Here is a 21,769-nt window from a genome sequence, read left to right as displayed (position 1 = left end):
ACTTTCTAGACACCTATTTTTAGTCTGAGTAGAAAGTGACTGTTTGGGTTTCTTTTTTATTTTTCCACTTTCTGGCAAAATTATCAGGATGAAAGAAAACAGAGCAGAAGGGATGTTTCCACACAGCTGTGCTGGTACTCCCTTCCACTGAATCGTTCTCTGAGATGGCCTCATTTCTTTCTTCATTTAATTTATTCCTAACTCTTCTTCCCTCTGATCATACAAGCATTTATTTTAGAAAATTTTAGGAAATACATAAAAGTGCAGAGAAGAAAACAGAAGTCACCCACCCATAATCTCATCCACTATAGTTAAGCGCTGTTGACATTTTGGTATATATCCTCCTAGTTTACATTTTCTCTCCCTCAGCAAAAATAAACAGCTTTAGTTATCTTATAGATTCAAAAAAGAACTTAAACTGCAAGTAGTGTCTGGTAACCTGCTTTTTCCACCTGACAATGTACAGTCATGAACATTCTTCTCTCTGATCTTGTGCGCATATCTCTTGTTATTTCTTAAGGTTAAGTTCCTAGAAATGGAAATGCTGGGTCAAAGGATACCAATATTTTTTAAGCTTTTGATACATTTTGCCAAGTGCTGAAATGACCTCATTTCTTGTCTTCTAAAAAGTTCCATATGCCTATTAAATTCCCACCCCTAAGTCAAGTGAGGAAAGACAGTGAAGACGAAATGTGGGAAGGCCTATTTTGGTAGAGAAAGGGGACGCCGTAACTGGGCAAGCAACGGAGAAGCAATAGCAGATATGCCTCAAAACTACGTTAAACGACAGCTTCCTGTAAGTTCCATGGAGATAAATGGAGTGCAACAAGTTGACTTTCCACATTTCCGGCACCTGCACGTGAAACTGATTTCCTGGCGCCCGGCTCGCATGCAGCCAGTACCTCACATAGTCTCCACTCTTCTTATTCACACTGTAGTTTGTCAGGTGCATGAACTGGTTCCGAATGTTCTTGGCTCCTTGATCATATCGCACGGTTGCAAACCTGATAGAAAAGACACAAGTTACATGCCAGGAACAGGGGTTCAAGGAAATACAGGCTTGAACTCAGGATCAGTGTGATACTAATAAAAGGAGGGTGACGTCATTAACAGTGAGTGCTTAATAAATGCCCACTCCCATGGTGTTTCATATATAATATGTAATTCATTCCTTAAAGCAATTCTCTGAAGTGGGTAATATTATATCTGATTTTTAGGGTAGACATAAAAACTAAAATGTAACCTGGAAAGATTAAGTAACTTGTCCAAAATCACTTGTCCAAATGGATGTACCACATCTATTCTTGATACAAACCCTCAACAAAGTAGGTTTAGAGGGAACATACCTCAACATAATAAAGGCGGTATATGAAAGACCCACAGCTAATAATCATCCTCAATGGGGAAAAACAGAGCTTTTCCTCCATAGTCAGGAATAAGACAGAGATGTCTGCTCTTACCACTTTTTCTTCAACCTAGTACTGGAAGTCCTAGCCTCAGCAATCAGACAACACAAAGAAATAAAAGGCATCCAAATCAGCAAGGAAGAAGTCAAACTTCTGCTATTTGCAAACGACATGATACTATAGATAGAAAACCCAAAAGACTCCACCCCAAAACTCCTAGAACTGATCAACGAATTCAGTAAAGTCTCAGGATACAAAATCAACAAACAGAAATCTGTTGCAAAGAATTCTACGCACCAATAATGAAGCAGCAAAGAGAAATTAAGGAATCAATCCCATTTACAATTACACCAAAAACAATTAAGATACCTAGGAATAAACCTAATCAAAGAGGTGAAAGACCTATATTCTGAAAACGATAAAACACTGATGAAAGAATTGAAAAGCATCCCATGCTCATGGATTGGAAGACAAATAGTGTTAAAATATCTATACTACCCAAAGCAACCTACACATTTAATGCCATCCCTATCAAAATACCACCAGCAGTTTTCACAAAGCTGGAACAAACAATTCTAAAATTTGTATGGAGCCATAAAAGCTCCCAAGTAGCCAAAGTAATCCTGAGAAAGAAAAGCAAAGCTGGAGACATCACAATTTCAGACTTCAAGCTGTATTACAAAGCTGTAATCATCAAAAACAGTATAATACTGGCACAAAAGCAGACACATAGGTTGATGGATCAGAATACAAGACCCAGAAATGAACCTACAAAGCACGGTCAACTCATCTTTGACAAAGCAGGAAAGAATATCCAATGGAAATAAGTCTCTTAAACAAACGGTGTTTGGGAAAACTGGACGGCAACATGGTGAATGAAACAGGACCACCTCCTTACACCATACACAAAAAAAAATTCAAAATGGATGAAAGACCTAAATGTGAAACCCGAAACCATCAAAATCCTAGAAGAGAACACAGGCAGTAACTTCTTTGACATCAGCCATAGCAACTTCTAGATACATCTCCTGAGGCAAGGGAAACAAAAGCAAAAATAAACTAGTGGGACTTCATCAAAACAAAAGGCTTCTGTACAGGTAAGGGGAAAAAAGAGAGAGAGAGAGAGAGAGAGAGAGATTAAGGAGTGCACTTGTGATGAGCACCAGGTGATTATGGAAGTGCTGAATCACTATATTGTCCACCTGGAACTAATAATACACTCTACGTTAATTAACCGGAATTTAAATTAAAACTTAAAAAAAAAAAAAAAAGGAAACAGCATGGCCAGTAACAAAATCAAGGCTGTCCAATTCAAAACGCATGCCCTTAGTCACAATGTTGTTGTCTCTTATACATCTGGTTAAATGTTGAAACAATCATTTCTCCCTAAATTGAATTATTTTCTCACCCACAATAGTGCTGTTTGCAAATCTGGCTGTTGTAATAATGTGTTGCATTTCCATACGTAATGTTAAGTTCAAAGAAAACAACTTTAATAAATACATAAATTCCAACCCCCCCCCCCCCATCACACTGACTCCACAACACATGTTCTTAACCACAAGATGCTGTTTCTCTGATAGAACCTTAGACAAACAGGAAGGATGAAAAACGAAAACAGAGTTACCCATGCCTGGGAAATTGTGTACACGACGCTGTGGATGACAGAGCATTTGCTGGTCAAGACACCTATGGGGTGCCTATACGGTGCTGGCACCATAGCATTCTATGGAAACTATTAAGCAAAAAGAATAAAATGACAGCAGAATGGTAGATTTAAAATACACGTCTGTAGAAATAACAGAACTGACCTATAAAGTTCATTTTAGGAAAACAATAATGGCAACATTAACAGCACACAAAACCTAGGTCTGCAGGACAACATAACTATGAGCATAGCGTAGGAGACTAATTCCTGAATTTGGAATGAAGGCAAAAGACAGAGGGATTAAACATGGAACCCACTGAAAACAGAGCAGCAATTTGATATCCTGGACTACTGTCAAAAGAAGACCAAAGTATAAAATATACGTGCCTCTGAAGGAAGTAACCAGGGAAAAAGAAAACTTTCCAGTGATGCTCAACATCAACAAAAGGACACTCGAGTCGAATGGTTATGGTAAATATCAACCCCTGTTTACATACCACTATAACCATATCACCCCTCACTAAAGTGGTTTTCCCAAGAGGCATATCCAAGTGTGTGAAAAAAAATCCTGGACGGCCACAAGTTTATTTTCATATGATTTACAAATTATTTACATATGCTTACTCAGACTATGAAGTCAACATGAATTTTTACCACATTAAAGGGCAGCATTTAAAAATTTTCCTCTTCTCTATTTCTTCTCACCCACCCACTATCTCTTCCTAATTCCCTGTACTAGAAATATACAAAAGCCAAAGAAAGAGAAGTGAAAAACAACCCCCGCCAAAAACCCAAAATTAAAATAAACAAACAAGAGGACAGGAAGAAGGATGTGGACAAAGAGAAAATGTTGACCAGGCATGTACGGCTAAGGGGCAAGGGCTTGATGACCACTCTATCTGTGTGTGAGAAGGACCTGTGATTTTTTTCAGAAACTTCCACTAGTTATCACCTAACTTCTAACCATGCCACTCCATGATGAGTAAACCTTGCCTGTGTATTCCAATCTTGCTTCTGTAGACATTCTCCAATCAAGCAGGAGACCATCATTCTCTGAATCCTTCTGAAATGCACAGAGGACCCACGCGGCCCCACAGAGGCTGCCTGCCTCATCCAGACATTACCTCACAGTGACATACCTCCTGCCATCCTCTCCCCTAGAAGAATAATGATTGAGAGGGAGGGAAAGGGTTCTGCTTCAGAGAAAGAGGGTTTTCATCTCTTCTCAATAAGAGTATCTGATCTAACCTGGTCAACAAGAAAAGCCTGGCAAAAGCCTGGCGGTTGAGTCACCTGGTATTCCACACATCTGTCACTTTTACGCCCTTTTTTTCAATAGAACTGCATCTCTAAAAAGTAAGTTTTCTTCCTCCTAATCATCCTTCTCACTGAGGAATTTATATTCTCAACTCCAGCAAGGACAAGATTATTAGTGTCACGGAGTGGGTCTCTAAAGAGCGTAAGAAGCAAGAATTAGAGAAAAACAAAAAAACTTAAGCTCAATGGAAAGTTATCAAAAGAGCCAAAAACTACACTATTTCCTTAGCCTGACGGAGAACATGGAAGACCAGGTAGGTGTGTGTGCTCATCTTTCCTGCTAAGCCAGGAAGATACCACGCTTCTCACCAAAGTCCCTATTAAACAGACCACTTCCATCTGTGGTCACCATCTTCCAACATTTCCTTCGTATCGTCTAGACCAAAGGTCCCACTGGCCTACTAATCAAGTTCTGATTAACCCACAAACTTAAAAAAAAAAAACTTGAATGACTTGGCCAACATTTAAAACTCAGACCTTCCTTCCTGCAGCCAGCGCTTACATAAGGAAGATGGACAGGATAGGAAGGCAGCCCACAGGCAGTACAAGGTTATCCGTGTAGCGTGGTGGCCTCACAGGGGTAAAAATCCACACAAGGAGGGCATCTGAGGGGGGCGGTGGCCGAGGTGGTTGAGAGATTGGCTACACAAAAGGGAACTGAGTATATAAATATGTTAGAGATAATGGGAGTCAGATTTCTCACTGTTGGAGAAGAGAGACTAAAAACAAGGAAAGGGAAAAACTAGAATGAACCCTGTAGTTTTGAAGAATTGGGAGGTATTAGTATAAATTCTTGCTTTTCAATGTATGGAAACATTTTACGAAAGTAAATGTGGATGTCAGTGTGCATATGTGTACATGAACACGTAACAAACATAGATTTCTGAGGTCTGCCCATTTCAAGGACCTGGAGCAGAGACACCCCAGAGCAATGAGCTTATCTAGCTCTCACATCTTGATTCCTAAATACTCTTCTCCATTAAAAGCAATCAATGCCCCTTGGAGAAAATGGTTGATTCCAGAGCTGGGACAGAGAAAGGACAAGATGAGCCTGAAACATCTGGTGCCCAAAGAAATGACAGGACACAAAAGCCAGCTTACAGGGGTTCCTGTTGGCCAAATCTGAGACACTATGACATTAAAATAAATCCTGACAGCAAAGCATCATAACCCATTAAGCAAAATAGGAATCCTTACTGGTATAAATAAATAAATGAATAAATAAATGGGAAGAAGAGACAGCTCTGCCTTGGAGCAAAATGCCAAATAATAAAAGAAAAAAGGAATGATGGAATTAGAAAATCATCATTTAACAACTGTCATAGTAATAATTCAGGCAAGAAACATCAATGGATATTAAAATCACTGGGTAAAAAATAGACACTCAGATCAATGGAAAAGAATATAGAATCCAGAAATGGACCCACAAACGTATGGCCAACTAATCTTTGACAAAGCAGGAAAGAATATCCAATGGAATAAAGACAGTCTCTTCAGCAAGTGGTGCTGGGAAAACTGGACAGCAACATGCAGAAGAATGAACCTGGACCACTTTCTGACACCATACACAAAAATAAACTGAAAATGGATGAAAGACCTAAACGTGAAACAGGAAGCCATCGAAATCCTCAAGGAGAAAGCAGGCAAAAACCTCTTTGACCTTGGCCACAGCAACTTCTTACTCAACACGTCTCCAGAGACAAGGGAAACAAAAGCAAAAATGTACTGGGACCTCATCAAAATAAAAAGCTTCTGCACAGCGGAGGAAACAATCAGCAAAACTAAAAGGCAACCGATGGAATGGGAGAAGATATTTGCAAACAACATATCAGATAAAAGGTTAGTATCCGAAATCTATAAAGAACTTATCAAACTCAACACCCAAAAAACAAATAATCCAGTGAAGAAATGGGCAAAAGACATGAATAGACACTTCTTCAAAGAAGACATCCAGATGGCCAACTGACACTTGAAAAAATGCTCCACATCACTCATCATCAGGGAAACACAAATCAAAACCACAATGAGATACCACCTCACACCTGTCAGAATGGCTAACATTAACAACTCAGGCAACAACAGATGTTGGCGAGGATGGGGAGACAGAGGATCTCTTTTGCACTGCTGGTGGGAATACAAACTGGTGTAGCCACTCTGGAAAACAGTATGGAGGTTCCTCAAAAAATTAAAAATAGAACCACCCTACAACCACCAACGGCACTACTAGGCATTTATTCAAGGGATACGGGAATGTTGTTTCGAAGGGACACATGCACCCCAATGTTTACAGCAGTATTATCGACAATAGCCAAAGTATGGAAAGAGCCCAAATGTCCATCGACGGATGAATGGATAAAGAAGATGTGGTATATGTGTGTGTGTGTGTGTGTGTGTGTGTGTGTGTGTGTTGTGTGTGTGTGTGTGTGTGTGTGTGTGTGTGTATAAAATGGAGTTATTACTTGGCAATCAAAAAGAATGAAATCTTGCCATTTACAACTACGTGGATGGAACTAGAGGGTATTATGCTAAGTGAAATTAGTCAGAGAAAGACAAAAATCATATGACTTCACTCATACGAGGACTTTAAGAGACAAAACAGATGAACATAAAGGAAGGGAAACAAAAATAATATAAAAACAGGGAGGGGGACAAAACAGAAGAGACTCATAAATATGGAGAACAAACAGGGTTACTGGAGGGATTGTGGGAGGGGGGATAGGCTAACTGGGTGAGGGGCATTAAGGAATCTACTGAAATCACTGTTGCACTATATGCTAACTTGAATGTAAATTAAAAAATAAATTAAAAAATAAAAAAATGAAAAAATAAAATCACTGGGTAAAAACTAGATGTGGAATGAGACTCTACATGGTCTCAAAGTATCTCCTCTTAAGATACTTATTAATTACACAGGGAAAAACAAAGTAACTTTATAGTGGAAAAATCTGGCAGATACCCCCTTAATCAAGTGGTCAAACACCACTAAATAGGGGTACCTGGGTGGCTCAGTTGGTGAAACGTCGGACTCAGACCATGATCTCACGGTCCATGAGTTTGAGCCCCACATCAGGCTCTGTGCTGACAGCTCAGAGCCTGGAGCCTGCTTCGGATTCTGTCTCTCCCTCTTTCTCTGCCCCTCCCCTGGCTTGTGCTCTGTCTCTCTATCTCTCTGTCTCTCTCTCAAAAATAAATAAACATTAAAAAAAATTTTTTTAATTAAAAAAAAAAACACTAAATAGTTATCATGGGCCATCAGATATAATGCAATGACAACACAGTATCACTTCTGTGCTATTCTGGCCAAAAATAATGAACCTGGGTCTAAGCATGAAAAAAATATCAGGTAAATTCAACTGAGGGACATTCTAAAATATGACTGGCCTGTAATCTTCACAAATGCAAAGGTTATAAAAGTCATGGGAAGACTATGGGAACTGTTCCACACCAAAGAAGACTAAAGAGACATGACAACTAAATATAACATGTGATCTTGGATCAGATCCTTTTGTTATAGAGAACATTATTAGGATAACTGGCCAAACCTGAATGGGGTCTCTCCATCAAAGGCAAAAGGTAACTCTGGGCTATTTTTACAGCTTTTCTAGAAGTCTGAAATGGTTTTAAAATTAAAACAGAAGTAAGTTTCTCAGTAAAAACCTAGATTTTCAGCCAACCTTAAAAAACCAAAAGATCTGGAATACCACCTTGTCTGAGTCTATTCGGGCCGCTGTAACAAAATGCCATAAACTGGGTAGCTTATAAGCAACAGAAATAGATTTCTGACCGTTCTGGAGGCTGGGAAGTCCAAGATCAAGATACAGGCAGACAGACTGCAGCTTCCGGCTGTGTGCTCACATGGTGAAAGGAGCCAGGAAACTCTCTGTGCCCTCTTTTATAAAAGGGCACTAATCACATTCATGAGGACTTCACCTTCATGACATAATCACCTCCCAAGGACCTAACCTCCTAATACCATCACCTTGGGTGGGTGGGGGGGGGGGGCGGGGTGGGATTTCAACATATGAATGGGAGGAGGGATACAAACATTCAGACCACAGCACCACCACATATCAACGAGTTGCAGGCACTGAATAGTAAATGCCCTTAAGTGGCACATGTGATCTCCAGCTTCCACCAGAGCAACTTTTTCAGTGAATGTCCTTGTGAGCCTTTAGGTTTGTGACCTGATTTAGACCTTCACATATCAAATTTCAGCCTGTTGAGGTCAGAAAGCTTCAACACAAATTCTTTATTAGCCACAATCTTAAAGAGGTAATTCCCTACTAGCCACCCCAGGACCAAGTTTGCAAATACTGCTCCTAACACATACTGAAATCTACATGATGCACTGAGTCTTGAACTTCCCTCTTAATGAAATCAAGATTTATAAAAAGCTCTAATGACAGAAAAAAAAAAGGGGGGGGGGATGGGGAGCCTCTACTTCTTCGCCAAATCTGAAATTCTGGGTACTATTTTATAGCCTACCGATGAAGAGAGAAGCATATGCTTTTTTTTTTTTAACCACACTGAAACATATGTAGATTAACTTTATTCTGACAATGAATTCTTAAGTCAGAAGCCACACTTCTAATGCTTCTCAGTGAGAATGGAGACAATGGTAACAACCTGTCTAAAACTCGAATGTCTGCGTGAAGGCAGGGTTCCCGTGTTAGACACATAGAAGGTACTGGATAACATGAAATGAAGCTGCACCTGAGCTGCTTGTCCCAGGAACTTCACCAGTATGGAAGCAAAGCAGGAAGGAAAGCACAGAATTCGTGGAATCCTCTAAACTCTCCTCCTCCATTCAAAAACCGTTTTGTTCTTCAAAGATACTGCACCATAGCCAGAGTCATGGCTAATCTGGATGTAGGACACTTGGTCCCTCCCCTCTGACAGTCACATAATCTAACACACATTCAGTCCAAACGCACAAGGGAAAGAGGAGGCCGGCCCTGAGGAGATCCTGGCTGTGGCACAGGAGTTATCTTTCAGCAGGTGTAGCCATTCCGAGCCAGAGAGGCCTGGAGGACGAAGAGACAGCACCTCAGGCAGCCTTGCCAGGAGCCACTGGGTTTCATCCTGGCCTGACCCAGAAAAATCTTATGGAAGAGAACAAGAGGCCCGAGAGCTCTCTGATCTGCTGTCAACCAGCTGCAGCCGAGAGAGAGACTGCCAAAGTGGGGCAGTGACTGGGCAGCGCCCCACAGAGCCGTCTGGGAGGGGATTACCAGCCTGATCCCCTGTCTTCAGAGCCAGAAATGACTCAAACTTCACAAACAGCAAGGGCCTGCCAGGGAGGGTGACAATGAGCACTGGAGAGGGTTTTCTTCCCCTTGTTGCTGTCTCTACACCCCCCCCCAACCCCCCTCGCTGCTGTGGCAGAGATTCTGGACAGTGTGCAGCCTGTGAGGTAATCTGAATTCCTTGGCAACCAGCAAGTACCTGAATTCTTTCAAAACCGCAGGAATCCAGCAGAGAAAAGGTAAATATCCCTGCGGAGCCAGTGTTAATTAGCAAGGAAGGCTACTGAAGAAGGAACTGGGGGTGGGGAGGAAGGCAAAGGCATTACTAATGCTTTTGGGGTCTTTTCTGAATTTCCACTGAATAACACGACCGAGGCAGAGAAAAGGCAGATCCTGAGTGGGGCCTGCTCAGGGACCTCTCCCCCCACCTCCAGTGAGGATGGGAGTCTCCGGTCCCTGGCTGGGCACCTTCACTTCCCCACGTGGCGAGTGCTACCTATCTTTGGGTCTCTGAAAGCGTATTTGCTTTTCAAGTCCATTCTGCTCTAATTTCTTTTAACTTTTTATTTTTCCTGCTTCAGTGAAAATTTGGCTATTAGCTCCGGCTCAAAAAGGGCCTTGTCAGATCGTTTAGACCACATACTGGATCCACGGAAAACTGTAAAATCCAGGACAAAGTCTTTTTGGATTCCACCTCTGACAAGAAAGAGAATCTACACCATTTTGGTAGAGAATGGAGCCCCTCTCTGGAAACTGAGTGTCCCCTGCTGGTGCAAAGCAAGAACATACTCGTCAAACTCAAAAGTAGGGTGGACCTTTTGGGGCAAAATGCTGGGCCCAACTACAATTTTTTTCTAAACATCTCAATATTTTGCCCAGGTGTAAGAAAATAATGACAGTTTTCCTGTGTCAATAAAACAACAACAAGGACACCTGGAAATTACGACTCTAAAAAGAAACTATTTCTGGTCTTTTTTCTTAAGTTTAAAAAGGTCAACAATTAACACAAAATATTTACTTCACAAAACAGTCTTGTGAAATGAATTTAATCTTTATGTCGCCTAAGCATTAATTCGAGGCCCAAAACAAGTGTTACGGGATAAGACCCTTCTTTTCTAGCGAGGAAGCCAATTATATCTGCTGCCCGGGCTGTCTCTTTAGGAAAAATTACGGTTTTCCTTGTTGAGCCTCGAAGTAAAATGGCCTAGTGATCTCATCCCAAACTGCTTATCTTCAGTAACATCTACATAAAACACACATGACTCAAAATTACTAGAGGCTGCAGATCCAGAGAAGCTACAGACTATTGCTGGATGTGGTGACACAGTTGAGCGGATTCTGAGGATTAAAAAGTAGATGAAAGCCAAGATACACAGTGAGTTAAGACACAGGAACCTGAGGGGCGCCCGGGGGGCTCACGGTTAAGCGTCCAGCCTCGGCTCAGGTCATGATCTCCGGTCCGGGAGTTCGAGCCTCGCGTTGGGCTCTGTGCTGACAGCTCAGAGCCTGGAGCCTGCTTCGGATTCTGTGTCTCCCTCTCTCTGCCCCTCCCCTGCTCACACTGTCTCTCTCTCTCTCTCTCTCAAAATAATAAACATTTAAAAAATTTTTTTAAAAAAGATACAGGAACCTGGGCACCTGGAAGTTATGGTGCAGAGCAACGTAGCCTGGCAAGACTTGCTAAGAGCCTGACATACTGCACTGTCCTTGGGTCAAGCTTTTATATTCACCAATGCTTTTAGCTCAACTGTGACAAAGTCCTCAAAAGTCCTATTATTTGCTTCAATTCGGACTAAGTTTTTAAAAAGCTGTCTTCTAAATTATTCTGGGGGGAAAAAAAGCATCCATTAAAAGACAGTACACACACACCCACACATACATGCACTCAGTTCCTGCTGGAGGCAAGAGAAGACAGTTATTCGATTCAGTGGATTCTGACTTCCAACACACACCCAGTAGCCAAAGCACTGGCATATCAGTAGTAAATTCTATAATAAACATTGGTATTGCTCTCATTTCATATCTGAGCCACTGAGGCCTTAAAGCTATGCCAAATTTTACCAATAGAAAGGGCTATTAATACGGTGAATGTGGGGCACCTGAGTGGCTCAGTTGGTTGAGCATCTGACTTTGGCTCAGGTCATGATCTCGCGTTCCATGGGTTCGAGCCCCGCATCGGGCTCTGTGCTGACACCTCAGAGCCTGGAGCCTGCTTTGGATTCTTTGTCTCCCTCTCTGTCTGCCCCTCCCCCCACTCGTGTTCCATGTCTCTCTCTCTCTCTCTCTCCTCAAAAATAAAAATAAATAGAAAAAAATACTGTGAATGCAATGTCTTGGGAGCAATATGCCAAACATGCTGGTATGATATCCTTGAGAAACAGTGGGTATACCTTGAGGTCTTTTCCCTACTCAAGAAGTTCAAATTGTGGCAGAACGTAATGAGCCCCTGAGAAGGGCACAAGAGGCACGACGGGGTGACGACAGAGGGAGGGAAGGGAGTGGAGACGCTCACGCTACACAAGGACAGCTCAGATCATCTTAACTTACAAAATGGAAAACCCTCAGCACCTTGCTCACCTGAGCAGAAGTAAGGGTATATCTTCCCTTCTTTTTAATCTAGAGAGGATGGGGACTCAGCTTTTAAACCTGTGCTTCAAAGTAGGAGAACACACGTGCCTCTAAACACCACAGAAAACTTCCTGCCTGTGAAAATCTGATCAGAGCTAGGAGTCAGTTGGCACTCAGATGGTGGTTCAGCCCTTTACCTAAAAACTGAGAAATGTTAGTGTCCCCCTCCTCAATATTCGATACTCGAGGAACAGGAGTCCAGAACCATGGAGCTTCAGTAGCCTCCAGTGTTCCTCAGGCTCCAACTCAGACATCTTAACTTAGAAGCGGACAATGTTTATGAATGCTGTCGCTGCCACCTAGAGGTGAAAGGAAGGCACGGCTCAGCCAGCTACAAGCTGGTTAACCGAGCTCACCCTCCAATTCTAGTCATAGGATGCATCGAAGAATTTAGGTACATGAAGTAATTAAAAAAGTATTCTAAAATAACAGTTCCCAGAGTACAGTAGCATGTGTCAAAGTAACTAAACTTAAATAGGTAGCCTTCTTTTACACCGTGAGATTTCCCATCTTCCAAGTGCATTTTCTAAAATACACAAACACACACAGGCCATGCTTTTTAGCTTGTTATGGCTGACCGTGGGTACAAAGCACCCCCCCGAACTGCTGTGCCCTACAAGGCCCCTCACATAAAAGGAACTTCACGGTAAGCGAGCTAGTAAATATATATTATACGGTGCAAATGCTAGTTTTGTGGGGGAAAGGAACACAAGCACAGCAAAGTTATGTATTTATTTTAAACAATGTAAAGGGCCTATGAAAATATTATTACTTGTAAAATTCTGTGGCTGTGGGGGAAATTTTTCAGATTATTACAACTTGAACTCAATTTTATAAGTAAGTCACATTACCTTAAAACCTAAAAAGTACCTCAAGAGAAACAAAATAATGTATAAACAATCACTGTGAAGCATATTACTTGCTGGGGGTGGGGGGGGTGGGGTGCAGCTAATGCCCCCAAAATACAAGAGGCATGAAACAGCTCAGGCCATGAGCTCTGGAGTCAGATCCATGAGTTCAAATCCCACTCCACCACCATCTGGCTGGAAGCGCTCCAAAAAGTGACCAAGTTCCCTTGTCCCAACTGCAAAACTGCATCAACTGTAAGGCTGTTGTGAGCATTGAAATGAATGTTTGGTATGTAACAGGTAATAAATGTGGGATTTTTTTTTTTTCTGGTTGAGTTGTAAAGAACAATGACAAATTATCTTAATGCCCCAGGGTCACCATAACAATTGCCACTGCATGAAAATGTACAATGTGATCCTACAGCCCGGCTGGCAAAGGTGTGTGTTTACATACAGATGGTTATTCCCACCTGCGGATATACAAGTGCAGCTTAAAGTAACACGACTGATTTTCTGTAACCTGAAATCCATCTGGGTACACTCTATTTTTCTGAGTTGAACACAAAAGAAAGAAACAGCCTGATCTTAACACACTCTTTAATGGATTCACTCTGATAAACACCCCTCCTCCCCCAAAAGTCTCTTACCTAGCCAGCCCTTCTTCATAGAGATAGATGACAAGGGGATCGTAGGAAGTCACAAGCACATAGAGGCGCACATCAAACTTGAAATCTAGAAAAAAAATTGGGGTTCACAGGAAAAATGCAGGTCATTTGTTTTCTGTTGTAAGACGAACAAGACAATGTAACAAAGAAATATGGAAGTAAGAATAATCTTCCTCTCCCAACAAAACATACACTGCCTGCAGCACACCTTGCCTTCTGAGAATAATTACATATTTCATATATATATGTGTGTGTATATATATATGTGTGTGTATATATATATGTGTGTATATATATGTATACACACACACATAAAATGTGAAAGAGAGCTTACATACACGTACCACACAGTCTTCACATATATGTGCTATAAAGCATTTGCTTTTCTATTCATTTCTATTTCATTGTCAAAATAATCCCACAAGGTACAGAAGGCACCAGCCTCATCTCTGGGGCCACAGCTGCCAAGAACTTCACACTAGCTTCATAAAGGCTTACTAGAGAAGACTGTGAAAATATGTTTTAAAATTAGCAAGATCTAGCCCAGTCCGGCGAACAGCCTAATCTCAACTCACCATCTATGAGCAGGGGGTTGTTAATGTAACGGGAGACCAGGATGTTCTCTTCCAGGGAAATCTGGTTCGGCTATGGAGTAAAGACAAAGAATAAAAGGACAGAAATGCAAAGGAATCCTAATTTACAATAAGGGAGCAGAGTTCTTGACCTTTTAGAAATGATAAAATGGCAAACTAAAACTCTAAGACAAGTTTTCCTACAAGCTACCTCTATATTCAACTGGCCACATAACACTTAGAAACACTACGGATATCCAATTACAGTAGGGGTGAAAAATAAATTTACACAGCACTTGTCACATAATAAATAGAGCCATAACAGCTTTAAAGATTTATATACATGATATTAAATAGTTACATGCCAAGACAATAAAAGCTACTTAAAAAATAAATAAAAATGTGTTTTCTCCCAAGTGTAAAGGATGATGGAAATTTTAAAATACTACCATTATTCTTTTTTTTTTTTTTTTAAATGTTTATTTTTGAGACAGAGCGAGACAGAGCATGAACGGGGGAGGGGCAGAGAGAGAGGGAGACACAGAATCTGAAGCAGGCTCCAGGCTCCGAGCCGTCAGCACAGAGCCCGATGCGGAGCTTGAACTCTCAGACCGTGAGATCATGACCTGAGCCAAAGTCGGACGCTTAACCGACGGAGCCACCCAGGCGCCCCTAAATACTACCATTATTCTTAAGTGGAGACTTTCATTAAGTTGCTTAGAAAACTTATAGATCTTTCCACAATGGATCCTGGCATTTGGGAAATGGGATGGATGTTTCACAGACTCATCAGTTGTACGTCCTATGCCACTACGTATCAAGACTGAACTAGCCCTTTTAAAGAGTTTTTCCATGAAAAAAGAGTTGTTTCTACAACAAATAATCATGAGTATTTGGGTACTGTATAAGGTACTTAGGATACAGTGATGAACAAAACACAATCTCTGCCCTCAGAGCCTAATCCCTACTTCTGAAGAGTTTAATATTTAGGTAAAGGGACAGCAAAATATAGAGTTGTTTTTTTTTTTTTAATGTTTGTGTATTTGTGAGAGAATGCAAACAAGGGAAGGGCAGAGAGAGGGAAACAGGATCAGAAGCAGGCTCTGCGCTAACAGCAGTGAGCCCGATGTGGGACTCAAACTCACGATCTACAAGATCATGACCTGGGCCAAGGTCGGACGCTCAACCAACTGAGCCACCCAGGAGCCCCAAAATATATAATTTGAAAGAACACAAAGCAGCATATCTGCAAGCACAAGACATGAGACTGCAAAACAGAAGTGCAGACGAGTTAGTGGGATGATCAGTCAGGGAAGGCCTTTCCTGGAAGAGTAGGTGCAGAAGTGAGTGTTGAAAGCTATTGAGCACATGGTAGAAAGGAAAGGAAGCTGCCGTGGAAAGATGGCAGGCACAAAGCTCAGGAGAAAGGAGAGGAGACAGATTCACTGACCTGGGGCTAAAAGACAGACCTGGGGAATAATGAAAAGGTATGGTTAGAATATTAGGAGACCCCGCTGGCAAAGGGATTCGAACCCCCAACAAGGGTTAAGTTGGCCTGAACATGGTGGGAAGCAGGAAATTATTATGGATTCTTGATTAAGTAAATAGTAAGGTTAAAATATAGGGAATAGCACAACTCTGTGTGGGATTATATTAAGGCAGAAAAACGAGCTGGAAGCCACCACAATCTATCCAGGACAAAAGGAGTCCAAAAGGGAAGTGGCTATAGTAATAACTGTAATGATAACAGCTACGGTAGTGGCAACAGAAGTAACAATTAAAATTTGCAGAAAAAAAAAAAACTTAACAAATGCACTGAATGAACATTTGCTGTGTGTCTAGTGCTGTTCTAGTTTTTCACAAGTATTATTTCACTTAATCCTCCCCCAACCCTACGAGGCAGGTATATCACCATCTAAATATTACAGATGTCACATAGTGACAGAGCAGCATTTGAACTCAGGCAGTCTGCCTCGGAGGCTTAACTCTTAGGTACTATTCACATCTTTTCCCAAAGTCCTGACCTATAATACTGTCCCCCAATTTCAAAAGACTGTCTTTATAGCAGTGCATTTGCTACCCCCAAATACTACATAAAATAAGGATAATTTTGTGGCCCGTAACATCAAACACGATGAGCAACCCCAGGGTCAAGAGAAAGAGACTCCCCTCTCATTTCCCACTGTTGCTGTCCCACACTCAGAACACAACTTTCACAACCCATCTCCCTGCATCACACGGACATGGCAACAATCACTGCTGATTCATACTCATGGACTTGAGCACCCACACCATTTCCAGACTCCCTTACTTTTCGTGATCACTTTCTCACAAGTGCTATCTCCATTTGGAGTCGAGTTAGTGCGTAAGAACTGATGAATCATAGCACAAAGGAGCAAGCCTCAAGTCTGTTCCAAACCTAAAATAAAGTTGCAGACCTCTTCCCACTGAGTAACACCTACAGGTTGCAACAGATATCGACCACCCAATTTTCCTCTGAACCAGAGACTACACTGGTAATCGTCTTCATTCCATAACACATCTACTGTCCTTGCCCATTTCCTCTCTTCTCTCCCTCGTCATACACATTTGTCCCCTGGGTTATGCGTAACATAATCTCGCACATTATTTAGGTAACTTTACTATTTGTTCAATGGTCTGAACCTCTCATCTCTACCTGCACCAGGAATTCAACTGTAACCTCAACGAAGAAGAGAAGGGTCTGGGTATAGTTTTTTTTGTAGTGTTACATACATTACACGAGTTGCTAAGAAGCAACTAACGAAAGCCTTTTGATATTTTCAAGCCTGTTTCCTTTTCATCCATCCCCAACTGACTCATTTCAAATGAGTTCAAGTCCAAGCTCCAAAGTATCCTAAGGCAAGATCTAAAGTGTTGGGAAAGTTGGAAATACATCCATTTTTCTAAATGGACTTTAAGACTAAATCTCATGGTATCTGTTAAGTTGTTGTAAGGTAGAGTGGTACAGTGGTTAAGAGTGTTATGCTCTGGAATCAGCTAGACCTGAATTATAATCTTGACTCTACCACTTACCAAGGAAATAACAGTAACTACCTCATGGGGTTCTTCTAAAGACTACCTGAGTCTATATTTGGAAGGTACAGGGGTAGGCACACATTTAATGCTCAAGAAATATCAGTTATTACTCTTAGTGCAAACTCCGTAGAGCCTCTAGGGTTCTACGAAGTTCCACAACCCAACAGGCTGCATCATCATCATAGCACTCCACACGCCCTTCCGCTCAGAGCCGTGCACCGAGTTATAACGAAGATACGTTAGCTTAGTATCAGTGTTAGCATTAAGAGATAATCCCTACTCCTCAAAAGGTTTTAAGGAGCGGCAGCACCTGGCACACAGCAAGGACTCCCTAAATATTTCTTGAACAATGAAGAAAAAAGTAAGAGAGCACTTAAGATAACAACATATAAACAAATAGAAACAAGAGAGCTATACAGAATTATATTCACAGAGTAAATAGAGTAAACCAAATACTCCCCTGCTACTTCAAAATCTCAAAGAAAACATTAATATGAGATAATGTGTGAGGCAAGAATGACAAAGAAGAATGATCTGGCTTCCATAATCAAAGTCACACCTTAATCAGAAAATGCCAGCGCTTTCCCTCCTCGACTTGAATATACTAAATTGGGAAAATACGGCACTTAGTCACGGAGGGAGATGGAGCAAACAGAGCTCTGCTCCTCTGGGCTGTATTTCTAGAGTTAACAGAGCACATCATAAGAGAGGAAGGTAGCTGACTGGCCAAGATAACTTCCGTCTGCAGGAGCTCATACTTCTCTCTTCAGTATTTCATAAAAGTAACGCTTTTTCTATCCTTTATCCTGTTCTTGTAATGGTAAAAGTTGCTGTTTGCAGATATTTTCCAAAAGGTTATGACTATTATTGGGAATTTTTAGTGAGAGCCCCTCTCCAGTGGGGAAGACAGGGAAAGGTATTTTTATTTGGCCTTCACACCTAACTCCACCCACCCCCCCAAGTCCCGCACCCGCTCACTTCAGTTCAGCTCACAGACCCTCTCTGCCTGAGCACTCCGGCCCCCTCCCCCTCAAATCTGAAAGGAAAGCAGGCAGCAGCCTTGGAAAGAGTTACTTCATCCAGTTGGCTAATGGGTCACATATTCCATGGGAAAAGATCCAGGTATGGAAAAGAGGGGATGGTGAGGCCTTGTGCATAAGCAGAGAGAGAAGAGTATTAACTACATGGTTTGTAGGCCTGAGTAAAAGGTGATAAAATTCCAGTTTGGGGAGTGAAATGGGAATATTTTCCCATTATGTCCACATGTTGCCAGCCCCCCCCCCCCAACCCGTGCCTGCTGGCATCTTCCCAGGCTTCTGTCTGGCACCTCCACCAAATGCCTCAAAGAATCAGACTCATTCCAAAGCCTCACTGAGGAGGAGGAGGGAGGCAAAGGGTCCTGCCAAGTACTTTGATCTACGCAGGGGGTCTCTAGGGATTCAGCCCAGGGAGAGGTGGGAGGGAGAAGGAGAGCCTGCCAAATGCATTCTCTAAAGACTTGTCACCCTCCTTAGGAGACTCCATCCAGGGAAGAGTCAGGGCACAGGGTTCTCAGCCCCACTGAGGAAAGTTTAACTTTTCTATCCTTTATGATGTTGGTTTCAAAATAACAAATCACTAGGGCAAAAGAGCATTCCAAAAGAAAAAAAGCCCCAGATGAGCTGGAAATAGATCCTATTCTTTTTGACTCATGTCTAAGAAAATAAAAAGCAAACTTGTACCACAGTTGACTTTCAATAGCAATTCCATTTGGCAGCTAAAACCCAAACCCAAACCAGTGCCGTCTATGAGATTCAAACAACACTGGAGCCCCTGGCGCGGAGCTGAAGGAAAAGCTGTCCGACAGGAGCCTTCGCGCCAAGGTCAGAACAGAAACGAGAAAAGAGAGATCCAAAGCATGTGACCAGGGCCTTCTGTCACAAGACACTCCAGGGAAAAGGGCCTCCAGAGTGACCCGGGGCCAGGTAACAGCACTTGTAGCCTGGGGCTCAGGCTGGAGTAGCTGCTGTACCAGAACCAGATCCTGTGTTTCTGTAGCACGTAAGATCTGCTATTATTGCTCAGTTTTCAGTCCAGACTGAATTTAAGGACTTTTCAATGTGAAAGACCTCTCAGAAAGTTAGTTTCTGCGCATGTAGGAAATAGCTCAGACCATGTAAAAAGAGAATTGGGGAATTTAAAACAGAGTACTTGAACTCCCCCTTGCCCCCCACACACACACTCCCTTTCTTCCCTTCCAGAGTCCCACTGGAAGGACAGTGAAGAGGTTTTTAAAAGAATGAAATAATAACAAAGCTAGAAAACATTTAAAGGAGCCAATAAGAGACCAAAAGTTTAAGGAAACCCTGAAAGATAGAAAGCAGATGGGATCAGGTTGAGAAAACAGAGCAGAAGAAGGAAAATAACAGAGGTGAGGGTGATCTCAAGGAGCCTCTGAGAAATTCCAAGCTGGCAGTGAACAAACACGGCCCAGGAGTGGGCCGAGGAACAAGAACCAGGTAATTAATTCTTAATTAAGTGAGTGGCCCTCCTCCAACACCCAAAGCTTGGCCCTCAGAATAGAACCTAACGATGATACTCTGGGGAGGACGTCTTGTGTCGGTAGAGAGATCAGACAGAGGAGTGGAATTTGAGGCCACTCTATCCCTACAACAGACACAGAGGAAAAGACAGGAAAGGTAGTGCTGACCAGAGGGGAAATCACCAAAATCTTCCTCTGTATTCAGAATAAGGCCTGCTCTATTTTGGCAGGGGTGGACAGAAAGAAACACACTCCTCACTCCCATCCACTCCCAGCCTGTGAGTCAACACAGTTTGCCCTTGCACAAAACTGAGTTAGCCTCCTGTCCAGGGAGAAACTACTAGGGAATTACTCCTACAGGACAGTACGGGGAAACCTAGGTCAGCTGTCAATTTCAATCAGTCTAGTCTTTTGTTCACAAATACAACTCAACATCTAAGGTCACTGAAACTGAGAAAGCCCAACAGCATGGGGGGGAAAAGGCAATCCCAAGAAAATACACAAAACAGAAGAGAACTTTTAAAAAACTTTCAACTGGGGCGCCTGGGTGGCGCAGTCGGTTAAGCGTCCGACTTCAGCCAGGTCACGATCTCGCGGTCCGTGAGTTCGAGCCCCGCGTCGGGCTCTGGGCTGATGGCTCAGAGCCTGGAGCCTGTTTCTGATTCTGTGTCTCCCTCTCTCTCTGCCCCTCGCCCGTTCATGCTCTGTCTCTCTCTGTCCCAAAAATAAATAAACGTTGAAAAAAAAAAAATTTTTTTAAAATAAAAATAAAAAACAAAAAACTTTCAACTGATACCCTTACTAAGGCCAACCGGCAAACTGTATCCATTAATCCATTAAGCAACTACAGGCTGTTATTAAAGAAAACAAAAAGGCAAATCAGAAAATGAAAGTGTCTACAAACTATGATAGCCAATACATAAATACAATAGATAAAATGAACATTAAAATGCATAAAGCTCAAACTGGTGATCCAGAAAGATCAAGATGGGGGAGAATCAAGAATTTAAAATCAGAGACAAGTTGACAAAAAAGAAAGACCAAGAATGCCTCAAAAAAGAGGTCTAGTAGCAGAGACAAAGATAAAAAAATGGATAATTTCTCCTGAAACAAAGAAAAACACTAGTTTCCAGACTAAAAGGTTGACCAAGTGTCCAGAAGTAAGAATGAGAAAAGACCCAGAATGAAATGCTGGTGAAATTTCAGAATTCAATGCTGTGAAGTTTCTACTCAGTTTAATTAAGTTTTTTACTCAACTTAAAGATAAAGCAGAGAAATGGAATCACAGTTATTGAAGATAACATAATTGTATAAACCCTGAAATATAAAAGGTAGTCAGTAATGGAATGTGGAAGGGAGGGTAGATGGCGATGCGAGGGTGAAGCGTATCAAAATGGGAACTAAACACATTGTAAAGAAAAGAAACATAAATCAACTATATTAGGTTAAAAACTACCGTTAAAAGTCTAGGAAGTGAGGGGCGCCTGGGTGGCTCAGTCGATTGAGCATCAGACTTCGGCTCACGTCATGATCTCACAGCGAGTTCAAGCCCCGCGTCGGGCTCTATGCTGACAGCTCAGAGCCTGGAGCCTGCTTTAGATTGTGTGTCTCCCTCTCTCTCTGCCTCTTCCCGCTCTCATGCTATGTCTCTCTCTCTCTCTCTCAAAAATAAATAAACTTAAAAAAAAAAAAAAGTCTAGGAAGTGAGGCTGGAGTTGACATTTTATTTACTCTGTATATGTACTCAACTTAACAAACAACTTTGAATGAGGACTTGGCAAAGAATCAAGACACTGATGACTTTTGAAAAACAGAAGAGGATAAGGCAGAAGGAGGAGGAGAGAGGGAGATACAGAAATAG

General features: G+C 41.9%; 1 protein-coding gene across 16 annotated transcripts in view; it reads right to left on the bottom strand.

Annotated features, from left to right (window-relative positions):
• TTLL5 (tubulin tyrosine ligase like 5) overlaps positions 1-21,769 on the bottom strand; it is a 310,515-nt gene that overhangs the window by 253,624 nt on the left and 35,122 nt on the right. For all 16 annotated transcript variants that reach the window (XR_004343713.1, XM_030319609.2, XM_030319611.1 and 13 more), the window contains exons 8-10: positions 14,334-14,403; positions 13,741-13,825; positions 903-1,004 (exon numbers count right to left, since the gene is read on the bottom strand). Coding sequence is in view for 15 of the 16 variants with exons in the window: in XM_030319609.2 (XP_030175469.1) it covers positions 903-1,004; positions 13,741-13,825; positions 14,334-14,403 (257 nt within the window). In the remaining variant the exon portion in view is untranslated. The remainder of the gene's footprint in view (positions 1-902; positions 1,005-13,740; positions 13,826-14,333; positions 14,404-21,769) is intronic.

Source organism: Lynx canadensis, chromosome B3 (genome assembly GCF_007474595.2).
Source record: "Lynx canadensis isolate LIC74 chromosome B3, mLynCan4.pri.v2, whole genome shotgun sequence".
NCBI lineage: Eukaryota > Metazoa > Chordata > Mammalia > Carnivora > Felidae > Lynx > Lynx canadensis.
Note: the sequence above shows the minus strand (reverse complement) of the source record. Positions and strands in the feature narration are given on the sequence as shown.